The sequence below is a fragment of the Solanum tuberosum genome, unplaced genomic scaffold (genome assembly GCF_000226075.1).
Source record: "Solanum tuberosum cultivar DM 1-3 516 R44 unplaced genomic scaffold, SolTub_3.0 scf00172, whole genome shotgun sequence".
NCBI lineage: Eukaryota > Viridiplantae > Streptophyta > Magnoliopsida > Solanales > Solanaceae > Solanum > Solanum tuberosum.
The window spans coordinates 618,689-631,344 of NW_006239095.1; the positions used below are offsets into that span (position 1 = coordinate 618,689).

The 12,656-nt window shown below is 33.5% G+C and overlaps 2 protein-coding genes across 2 annotated transcripts in view; both read right to left on the reverse strand.

Moving 5' to 3' along the window:
• The window catches only part of LOC102580641 (DNA (cytosine-5)-methyltransferase 1), an 11,631-nt gene extending 9,328 nt beyond the window's left edge, over nt 1-2,303 (reverse strand). The window contains exon 1 of the mRNA XM_006354105.2: nt 1,970-2,303. Within this exon, the coding sequence (XP_006354167.1) occupies nt 1,970-2,272 (303 nt within the window). The 5' untranslated portion in view covers nt 2,273-2,303. The remainder of the gene's footprint in view (nt 1-1,969) is intronic.
• A 1,418-nt stretch (nt 2,304-3,721) lies between these two features.
• LOC102580983 (PP2A regulatory subunit TAP46) lies at nt 3,722-9,832 on the reverse strand. Its single transcript, XM_006354106.2, has 9 exons — nt 9,566-9,832; nt 9,341-9,463; nt 6,418-6,504; nt 6,204-6,308; nt 5,912-6,073; nt 5,264-5,299; nt 5,095-5,166; nt 4,471-4,751; nt 3,722-4,194 (listed from the first exon to the last, which is right to left on the reverse strand). The coding sequence occupies exons 1-9, from the start codon at nt 9,659-9,661 to the stop codon at nt 3,939-3,941; spliced, it is 1,218 nt and encodes a 405-aa protein (XP_006354168.1). The 5' UTR covers nt 9,662-9,832; the 3' UTR covers nt 3,722-3,938.
• Between the last annotated feature and the right edge of the window lie 2,824 nt (nt 9,833-12,656).

Sequence of the window (12,656 nt, forward strand, 5' to 3'; positions counted from 1 at the left end):
TATGTTATTTTAAAACATGAGAACTTTTCTGGTTAGAATGATTTGTTATCATCATTGGATATCTCATAGTTTACTCCCTTTAATGTAGTGTTTTTCCTAGCTGTTTTGTTGTCTCCTTAAAATTGTATTGATTATTTTTCGGTTGCTATGTATATGATCTCACTTGGACAAAGCTTTCGTCCTTTTAATGTTTTTCTTTTTTCCTTCTCATTCAGCTCTACTAAATATTTTTGGTGTGGAGTTTATGACTATTTTCAGCAAGCTTAATTTGAAGAATATGAAACAAAATCTGCTCTAAATAAAAGTAATATCTTAAGCTACAAAACATATGTCTATTAACATAAATTTGTTGTCCTTCATGTCCCAAGTCATTGCTGAGCATTTGAGTTATCTAGGTTAAACTCATTTTTAATTGTTTAATGTTCAAGAATATTTCTTTAACATAAGTCTAGAATCCAACATTTTTATCTTCTTGTACTTTCATAATATAATAACTATGCATACATATTTCTGAAAAAATCATAAAGTTGCATTGATGAAGCATCTAGAAGGGCCTTCAAAGCAGCAGTTTAATGAAGAATGAATTTTTTAAAAGGATCAACAATATTATTTTGCTGTTGTTTCAAATTTATTTTTCTCGTTCTTATAAATTTTGTTAGAGTAACAATGTAACAATAACGAAAAGTGATGAACGTTTGTCCTCATACAAGTAAATTGTCTCTAAAAAAATTATTTATGTTGTTGTGGTGTACATTTTTTAACGGTCTTAACTTATTTATAACTAATATTGATTATCGAAAACTATATATAATTTGTTTTTAACAAAGAGTTATTTTAACCATAAAATTATCAGTTCTATATTTTTCATGTACAAAAATAGAAAAATATATGTTTAATCGCTACATAAAACATCACTCAGTTTTAAAAAGAAAATTATATCATCAAACATATATTATGATAAATTATGTAAAAGATAAAAATAGATTAGATATCAAGATATTTTTAATCATTCATTTATATATTTAAAATTCTTGAGATATGTAATAATGTCAAATCATTTAATTTCTGTTGAAATGTTCTTAAAACCTACTAAAATTTTTTTTTTTCTTATAACAGTCGATTATTGGAAAGGCTGTTCAAAAGTTTCAAAGATTATTTATGTTCGCGCGAAGCGCAGGTAAATTACCTAGTATATATATAAACATGAACAACAAATATACAAACAAAAACATAGCAAAATATCAATGATTTAGTATTTCCTCTTCAAAAAATGCTCATTCACAAGGAAAACTATGTCGATGACAGCACTAAATCACACATTAAGCAAAGTAGTGTCATACAATATTGTGCAGTGCAAAACTTTATAATGTATCGATGAGGCCAATTCTCCCTAATTTCATTATCCAGAACAGTTCAAGTTCAAAATTAATAATTATAAACATGAATAACAAATATAAGGACAAAAAAAATAATTGTTTTAACCATAAAGTAAAACATCAATGATTTAACATAGCATATACAAGAAATACTCATTCACAAGGAAAAATATGATAACAACACCAAAGCGCACATTAAGCAAGGCAAAGTGTTGAAGCATTGTTTTAGAGGTTAATTGCACTTTAAGCTCATTCACAAGGAAAAATATGTCACATAAAAAAAATTAGGCAAAAAAAAAATATATTATTATCTCCATTTCAAAAAGAATGAACTCCTTTACTTTTTAGTCTATTTCAAAAAGAATGATATCTTTCTTTTTTTAGTAATATTTTAATTTCAACTTTACATATAACATGTTTTAAGGTCACAAGATTAAAGGACAATTTTGTACATTTGACATAACTTTAATTTAGAATCACAAAATTCAAAAAAAATCTTTATTTTCTTAAAACTTCGTGTCAAGTTAAACTGGACCATTATTTGTGAAACGTAGGTAGTAATACAGAACAGTATAGTGCAATGTAAAGCAAACCTTTATAATATATCGATGAGGCCATTTCTCCCTAGCTTCACTCTCCGGCACAGTTTCGCCGTAAAACGCACACTCTTGCTCCTCATTAGCCTGCACAACAACTCTTCTCACCTCTTTCTGATCAAACGATTCACCGTTCAAACTATCGGCTACAATTTCCTCATCCTCTACAAACTCATCATCGTCCCGATAACCTTCAACTACTTCATCCACAGCTATATCCACGCTTTCCACTACTTCTACTGCATGTCGTTTAGAAGACTCCGATAATTCCGCCGGAGAAACTTTCCGTTTGCTCGACATTGCTGGGTAAGGGGTTAGAGGGTGGGGAATACGAAAAGCATGAGATATTAAGAGGAGAATAAATATATATGGAGAGTTTTTTTTGGGGAGTTGGGTAAAAATTTTGAAAAAATCGTGGTTAAGGCGGGAACCCGGAATTGAAGGCATTTTTTCGAAAGTGGATTGGATTTTATAGCGTCACGTCCCGTTAGTGATTGATTAGTGGGGTATGAAATTTTTTTAAAAACAAAATAGGACATAAAAATAATTATTTTGTATTTGATTTAGAAAAAAAATGTGGTAAAATTCATTTTTTTATATTAATGTTAAAAAGTTGGAAAAATTATTAGAGAAGACGATTTGATTTTCTTGTATTACTTAAGAGTGAATAAAGTTTAAATAATAGCCATTAAATATCGATTTATCAAATTTTTAAGATGTTTTCTTCAAAAAGAAAATAATACTCCAAGTGTTTTTTTGACTGAATGACTTTTATCATATTAAATTGATAGTGTCAAAAGCTAGTATAATTTGTTTTAAAAAATGAGTTTTTCAAAATTTTAAACTTTCGATATTTTAAACAAAAAATTTAGATATTAAAAAACTATACAAAAAGTACTAATTATAATTTTTTGCATATCAATACGATTAAAATATACACTAGTCAAGGGGAGTTTTATTTAAGGAATGCAATCTGCTAATTCCTTGGCAAGTAAATTAAGGAAGTATTATTTACTATAAATGTGTTTAATTAAAACATTAGTTTAAACGATTTATTGGAACAAATTAATAAGTAGTGATATTAAATACCTCTTCTTACCATATTTTCAAGATATAGTAATTGTTTCTTGTTACACCAAATCCTATCGTAAAAAAATTAGATTAAATCTAACCATTAAAATTATTGAAATTGTTATTAGAAGGTTCAATATCAAATTAAGAGTCACTTTAAGTTGATTTAGACCGATATAAATCAATCAAAAAAGCAAAGACATGACTCAACAAGTTTACGACAATTAATCAAAATTGTCAAGATCTGATACTCAATTTGATGAACTTGAGACCTAGCCTCTCTTTTCAGTGAAAGTTGAGCTCGTTGGACCCGTGACGTGAGTAATCCTTAACCCTACCCTTTCTTATTGCTATTTGTGACATCGAGTGCTCAAGTGAGATCAACAATCTAACAGATCCTTGGACGCTAGCCCTTGTAGTCTAGTCTAGGACCTCTATTAGGGCTAGAGCTAGCCAGAAAAGAAAAGAAAAAAGACTTAGCCGAAAAGAAGTACATAATAAGAAAATACTCTACGCTCTACCTCCTTCCGTCAAGATTCGATACCCAATTTGATGGCGATCGTCAAGAGTTGTGACAACGCAACCTGATAAAAGCATTACACTGAGTATGTTATTGTAGTCTATTTTTGCAATTTTTTCAAACAAGGTCAATATTTAAAATGTGGTACTACTCACCTCTTTTACTAGAGAAAGTGCCATTACCAATTTTAAAATAAAAATCACTTTATAATACATTACCTTACCTTAGACATTACACAAAAATTGCAACACATAGAAACAAGAATAAAATGGTTTCCAACTGAATGGCAAACTGGTGTAGCATGTCAATTGAGTTATAAATTAGGTGCTAAAAAAGGTTATTGATTGGAGTTCTTAGAATCTGATGCAATTGCTTCTAACCACAAGGAGTTAGCTTCTTGTTGCCAGCGCCACGAGGGTTGTCATCTTTCCAGTCATCCCATGCTCTTGCCTTTTCTTGGGCGGCGTCATCATTATCATCTTCTTCATCATCTTCATTTGGCCTCGTCTTGGGACCGTCATTGTACCATGAAGAAGTTGCTTCTTCCATGAGCTTAACATTCCTTTCTTGCCATTCGTTCATCATATTCATCTCCGTTAGCCCAGCTTCTTCAATGCTCATCGTTGGCAAACTATAACATATGAATGAAGATTAGAAAACTAGTTCTTTGAGGCTAAAGTATTCGGTTATTGGGGGGAAATCAATATACTTCTAATGTCGAATCAGGATCAACTAGGACAAAAATAATGCATTGGGTCGAACTCTTTTTTGGTGTCAAGGTAATAGCTATGAATAGTCATTGACTTTCGGGTAAGAGTAGAAGAATGGGACCTATTATGGGGCATACAAATCTAAAATGGAGTAAATATATCAACTTTGTAATTCAAGAGATTATGTGTACGCGTACCTATAATGAGGCTGAAAGACCTGGGCGGCTATCCTTTGCCGTTCAGTTGTAGGGTTCATACCAACAAGACTTGCAGGTCCAAAAAGTAAAGGCTGGTGTTTATGGTCATGCGCCTGTGAAACCTTGGCCCTCCCTTCTATGACATCTTGTGCAAAAGTGGCACAGGTGATAGGTGCTGCAGGTTTTGTATAGCGAGCTCGTGTAGCAGCATCACGATGCCAAGATTCTGCTTTTTGGGTGCGTTCGTCAAGTATTAGCTGAGAAAATTCTTTCTCCCCATCCTACAAAAGAAGTAAAGTTATGTGTTGAAGCAAAAGCACAACCTCGAGAGCAATGATACAAAAGCTGTCTTTAAGATATGGAGTAACAGGTTCAGGGAGTTGAAGAAGAGAGGTATTGCAATTTAATGCTGATCTTTTAGGTAGTCTTGCGGGAAGGACTAGAGCAACCCCCTCTGTACTGGGGCGGAAATCACTGGCTCAAATGAACTCATTAAAGGGAGAGAGAATTAAAGATTGAACGCACAAGTTCAAATAGCAATTACCATAATCAAAGGCTACCAGAACCGAATGACAAATTAGCACAGAAAAGAAGCCAAATCAACTAACTGAGTTTAAATAGTACCTGAAGCTGCTTCTCCCTGACAGCAGATAGTATTTCTTCCTCTTTCTTCAGCATTTCAAGCAAATCAAAGGCCTGCAGGGAAGTGATTTGATAACTACGAAGATAAGGTACCAAGCACAGGAAATAAATAAAGATTCAACTCAAATGAGTATAGGAGATCTTGGCAAACCTTACAAAGGGCCAGGGAAATAGTTGTAAGCCATGCCTGCAATGTATAATGGTTTTGAAGAATCAGACCTTTACTCAAAATGAGATATAGAAGCCAAAACTTGAGATTGGAAATAACTTGAAAGAAGCGATAGCAAATTTTGCATTTGAATCAGGCTATGTATATCGTAGAGGAAACATATAGTTCAATCCAAGAAATCAAATAGCATCTAATAAGCAAAATCGAGATTCTTCCAATAAAATCATATCCAAAATGGAAAGCTCCTTTGCCATTGATGTCAGTGCAAATCCTTATGATAGGTTCAAAGGGTGACGGTCAACATTTCGTGTGGACAAATAAAAACAAATAGTGAGTGCCTATCCACTGAACGTAAGCTCCAATGTCGTGAACTTGACTGTGGACCTCTACAAGAACATTGCAGCAACTGCATGCTTGCCAGCATCGTCAGCAGAATCGCTAATTTCTTTTATAACTTATATTAGCTCATTTATTTAATGACCAGCATATAAAATCTTTTGACTAATTCCTCGAATGATAAGGATGACAGCCAATTAAGTGCCATAAAAGTTGCAGCACCAGAAAAAGAAAAAGACGGAAAAAAAGAAGTTTATGCTAATGCCCATGCCACAACTGGGGAAATTAACTCACCTCCCTTTCTTCTTCACCGTCATCATCAAACATGTCATCTTCTCCAGTTTCCACAGGACTTGACAATGCAGCTGCTTTAGTCGATCGTCCACGACGCTCTCTCCGCTCCTTTAATTCAAGTAGTTTTGACTCGGCAGCTCTTTGACGTTTGAAACGAGCAATCTAAAATAACATAATGTACTTAGTAACAATCTCATTAAAAATTGAAGGAATCTAAGATTGAGGGCGATAAGATTCCAAGCGTTAAATATAAAAGTTGTACACAACAATTAAACCATGAAGTCCAGCCTACCTTCTTAGCTCTACGATCTACAGAAGAACTAGATCCACCTTGGGTAGATGTCTCTATCTCGTCTTCAGGAACAAGTTCCATTGTCTCACAAAATGAAATGAACTCCTAGAAATATTGACCAATAAAAATGAGAAGATATGAATAACCAATAGGTTTTGTTTATCCCTCTTAAAACACAATCTATTACATAGCTTAAGCCCGTAATAGTCTTTACCTTTAGCTTAGCTTGTGACGCCTTGAGTACTTCTATCCTATCATCTTCTGCAATTTTTTCTGTTAACTCTGCTAGATAATAAGGGACCTGAAATAATGAAATATAATACCCGTTGTGAGTACCAAAACAGGATCAAGGAAATTCTAATTCAATTGTGAAAACAAACTAAAACTAGAAATGGATAAAGCAAGAACATCAAGCTTGACATTAGTGGATTATAATAGGTGCTCATGCTACTGATGATAGCATGGACCTACATCAAAAATAGTGGACGAAAACGCAAACGCAACTACTACCCCCTAAAATAACTTGATGGAATCAATTCCCAGCCCTGACCAATGAGAAATCCATTCAGGTTATGAGTAGTGCCGAAACACCAAGCTGATTCCCTTGCAATCACAAGTTTACTAGAATTTTTATGGACAATGGTAGCACGCATATCAAGTACAAGAGGAAACAAGAGATGCTGTTTACAGAGGCAATGGAAGTGATCGAGGATGTGACGCTAACAGCTAGTAGAGAGAAAAAAGGGATGAAAAAAAGGAGATTAGTGATGGTGATGAGGAGGGTGTGGTGAAGTATGTTCTTTGGCTGTGGAAGAAAATTGCAATAAATGGAATGAGACTGTTCTTGGTGATGGTGATGAAAGATGTAGCAGTGAAGTACTGATTTTAAAAAAAAAGATGTGGCAGTCAAGTATTTTTGAATGGCTATGGAAGAAAATCACAGTAACCCCAGCATGACAAAATGCTTAAGCTGACAGCCTGCCAACCCTCTGAAAAGTGTTAAACCAAAGACCTGCGATGAGCTACAAGGTCTCTTAACCTCTATGACAGCAATGAAGTTGCGGAAAAGTTTTAGATTAGTCCATACTCCATATAGTTTCCACCCCAGGCACCCACCCATCATCCTCGTTCTCACAGTAACTGATAACATGAAATGACCACAGCAAGTATTCAAGTCAGATGATTGGGCAGTATTTATTGTGTAGTTTAGTGGGAAATGACTATTACGTTGATAAATACTACAACAGCAACCTAGAATATCTTCAACAAAGAATGACCACAGCTGAGTGAGCTAGCTATTTATTTAATTTTCCTGACAAACATTATATGTCTAGGCAAAAACCAAATGTAATTACCAGAAAAGTTAAAGCACTAGCTTTTCCTGCTGATAAAAAAGGTCAATTATTACCGAAACTAGTCATTTTCCACCAAACTGCAAAACAAATACTGCAAATTTGCTGTTGCATTCTCCATTTCTATACTCCTCCATTTCAAAGCATAAACATCTTCGTTTGACTTGATACATGTATAAAAGAATAGCAAAAGGTTGGTCCAGCATAACTATTTTATGGAGGTTTACAATATTTCCATTTATGGAAGGTGGACATTTGAGCTGAGGGTCAACCAAAAACAGACTTTCTACCTCAGCAATGTAGGGGGGTAAGGCTTGCGTACACCCCACCCTCCCCATACCCCACTTGTGGTATGTTGTTGTTGGAAGGTGGACAATATTTGGGTCTTTTAAAAAAAGAAAAACACACTGTCAAATTGGAATAATGGAAATATTAAGTTCAGATAAAAATGTAGGACAAGATCCTAACGTTGGATAAAAGGTAACATCAGCTAGCACTATCAAAATATGAGATTTGAATATGCCACTTCTCAACAACATTGTCACCTTAATTTAACTTATAAACACTAGAACAAGGCTTCATTAAGGAAGTTCTATTATTACTCCTTTTGTTCCAATTTATGTGTGACACATTTTACTTTTTAGTCCATTCTAAAAAAATAAAATGAGACACTTCTAAATTTGAAAAAAAAAAAGACTTCACACTTCTTGTTTTATCCTAACGAGAAGCTTTTATAACCACATAATTGGTATGGCATATTGACACAAGTTACAAAAGTTTTTTTGTGACACAGACTGATACAACCTATGAAAATCACACCCCAAAAGCTAGCTATTTAGGTGGGAGATCCCAAGGTTATATAAGCTTCACATCAGCTCTCCATTTAACCTTACAATAGGATCATAACAGACCACCACACTTTGTATCGTCGTCCTCAACTGTTGTGCGCTAGACCATCTCTAGTCTCGGGCACACTACAATACCGGTGTCACCATCCAGGCCACGAAGGGCAGTGGTGGGTGGCTCTTATGCAATTGATACAACCCAACACAAACATTATGATGTGTTTAAGACCACAAATTTAAAAAGTAGTTCATTTCTTTATTGAATTTGGCGTTCATTAAAACTATATTATGTCAAATTGGAACAAATGGAGTAGTACTTATTACTTAAGTATCAAAAGTTTAGAAAAAATGCAAAACTAACATTACTAGCAAGTACTTATCATAACTTACAACAATAACAACACCATACCCACGTAGTGTAATCCCACAAGTGGAGTTTGGGAACGGTAGAGTGTAGCAAACCTTACACCTACCTCCTGAACATAGAGAGGTTGTTTCCTAAAGACACTCGGCGCAAGTAACCGGCATAACAAATCCAATAGAAAAGGAAAATACAGAATCAAAGAGGACATAGTAATAATAAGGTAAGAATTAAATATCATTCAGAGAAAAGGAACAATAACAACCAAATAACCCGAAGCACAAGAAATTGACTTGAGCCTGCTGGCAATTGACTTGAGCCTTGGGGTTTGCTCCCTTTCAAGGTCTCAAGTTCGAAACCCACTGGGTGCAAACAATTTCTGAGGGCCATCGGACTGGGTAAAACCTGAATTAACCGTGGTGCACTTGCGGGAAACTCCTTGCCGAGGGCCTGTGCACCCCCGGGATTAGTCGGGGCTCAAAGAGACTCGGACACCCGGTGCAAATCAAAAAAAAAAAAGAATAACCCGAAGCACAAGAAATAACACATAGTAATACTTGTGCTAATACTAACACTTACCAGAATATACTTGAGATTTGCTGTGCTAATATCATCTTTAGTCTCATTAAGCGAAAACAACCCTAATTTCCCAATCATTTCTTCACACACTCTCAAAATCTCACAACCTTTCCTCGATATTCCCTACAAAATCAACAACCAAAACAAACACAAATTCAATCAACAATAAAAAAAAAAATCAAATCTTTCAGCATAATTTCTCAGAAATACATAAAATTGTAGTACTTGATCAACGCTCGATTCCGAAGCCAAATCATGGATTTTTTTAGCGTGCTCGAACAGAGCTGGTAATGGCATCTCTTGCATGTTCAATTCACCCATTACTGATAGTATTAAGCTTATGGATTTGATGAAGAAAACGCTAGAAAATCACAGATTTGTGAGATATGAAATTGAATTTGGGGAAATTGAAGATTTGTTGAAATTAGGGTTTTGATTTGAATCTGTGCAAAAAAAGAAGGAAAACGGGTCTATAATAGGATGTTCGAGTGTCTTCGCGGCAATTTGGCTAAAAGTCAATTAACACATACTTCCTCCGTCTCAATTTATATGCACATTTTGTAGACCTAAGGCCCAAAATCAAATCTCTAAATCCTTTCTACGAAGGCCATCTACGACTCATCCAATTGCATGGCTCGTTCTGTCAAGTCATAGGTTAAACTTTAGAAACTTGAAGTTTCAAAATTCAACTTGGTGTCGAAGTCTACAATTGCCTTCCTACGGACTGTAGGACTTCCTGCGATCCATAGGTTAGTCTCGTGGACCACTACCTTAGCGCAAAAATTGCACTTTGCCTTTTTCAACTTGACTTTCCAATTTCCGAGGTGTTACAATTTATAGTTCTAATAATTTAAAATTCAAAAATAGAAAGCAAACATCTCGAGTCTCGTTTGACGCCGCATTTGACGACCCGTCACAGGTGTGGCGGTCCGTCGCCTCGGCTCTCGTCTTATCTCTAGAAAGTGTTTAAGATTCTATAAGTATGACATTGCATATGACGTCCTGTCAAAGTCCTGCGGTGTGTAGCCTTCATCATCGCACAAGTTTAGAGAGTTGTAGTATTCCTGGAGGTGTGACATTTCATCTGAGGGCTCGTCACAGGTCTAGCGGTCCGTCAAAGCTTTTCTTTAGAAATACTTAGCTCCATTTTGCTTTTTTTTTTCTCGCCTCAACTAATTTCTTGTCTAACACAATAGAAAAACTATCAAAAGATATTGGCATTGCTTCAGAACTCACAATTATTCGTAGTTAAAAGCATCAAATGTGCTGTCAAATATCCACACATCACTCTTGATGGACTTGCTCGAACAAAATCCTAGGTGTTTGACTAGAAAGATGAGAGAATTGACTTAAAATATGATATTTATGATTTTTGTAAGCCAAAACATAGTGGGATTGGATAATAGGGTCTAAAATACTCTTGAAAATACGTTTGAAAAATGTCTGAAAATAGTGACGATGAGTCAGTGTACGACTCGTACTTTGATACCACGAATCGTGGTCTAATTCGTGGTTGCCTAGGTGGATTTGGGACTCTCTAAATCATTTCATGGGTCAAAGTATGGATCGTTCTATCAAACCACGAGACGTACTTTGACACATAGTACATGAAACTAGAAATTTCAGATAGGAGTGTCTCTTAAAAATGATCATAGCTTTTAACTTCAAATTTGAATTTACGAACGGTCAGTGGAGTTGGGAATAATAGTCAAGATTTTTAATTTGATGGTTAATGAAATATATAATTCTTCATATTCTAAGAGACATGCTTGTGTGAAGTTGAACCTTACATGATCTTAAGCAAAATCTTAATCAATATGGAAGCTTTGAACTCAACCCAGTGCTAAAAGGTTCCTTACGACCTTAATCCACATCCAATATACTTCCCACACTTGGAAATTGACATCAACACTTGTGTGCAATTAGAAATCACCATATCTAAATCTACACGCATGCGAAGAATTTACAAGATGTTACACTAATTCATTAAACTTTCATAATTTAAAACTATTTGAGTTTGAAACTTTTATTAGGATGTTTACTTTTACATCTAAATATAAATCTTAATATTTGCTTTTACACCTAATTGAAATTATTGTTAATTGAGTTACTCATATTATTGTGCATGATACATAAAATGTGTTTTCATGATAACGTGTAGACATAACAATCATCAAAAGCAATATTAGAAGACAAGACAACAAAAGTATTGCACGAGATGGAGCACTTATTTTGAAATTTACGAAGAAGTACATGAAAGGAAAATAATTAATATTACCGACAGAAGACAACTGGAGTAAGTGTTTCTTTACACGACATCTTTCTGACGTAAATAAAAGACATGCCCATTACTTTAAGAGTTTATAACGTCTTTATTTTTAATTTTTAATTTATTTATAATTGCCTTATAATAGACACGTCGAAACTTGACTTGTCTAGTGTATATTAATGTTTGCATAATAAATTAAATTAATAATATTTTCTTTTAAAATCAACTTACTTTTACAATATATTAAAATTTTACAAAGTTGATGTGTTGATTCCGTTTGCTCCCAACATATCGAATTCAATTTACACAATTAAAAGAAATGTTAGGTGATATGCTAGTATTATCATGTTCCATCTACGATGAGAATAGCTTCGTAGATTTAATTACTTATTTATAAAGAACATTATCTTGTAGGAACCATCACATATAAAAATATGTAATTAAATTAAATAGACTCAAATTCAAATATTAAATAAAAAAAGTTACCATCAAACAATAATTTGATCAAATGGATTGAAGCAACTCATGAATATGAGTTCTATTATAGAAAAACGAAAAAAAGGAAAAGACTAGAGAAGGATAGACTTAACATCGAAATAATCATTTAACAACTAATACACCAAATACTTAACAAAATACAAATTAAGAGAACTTAAAAAATAAAAATAATAGAAAATATTTTTCCGTTTAATGAATTTCACTTGATACGATTTTAAATTAGTTCATATTCCAAAATCAATTTTGAATATCTAACAAGAAATCAATTTTTATGAACTTGAAATTTTATTTAGATTTGTAATTAGATTTTTTTAAATTGTATTTTTTTTCATAATCATAAAAAAACCCACAAAATTATAAAAACTATCAATATTTCTCCAATTCTTATACAATTTTACAAAATAAGTAAATCATAATTCATAAACAATTTTTTTAAATATCTTAAGACACCGCATTGTTAAATCACATATCTCTATATAGGAGTACCTTTTATAAATAAATATTTTGATTACAAAATTAAAATATCATAATTTTATAAAAATCCAATAA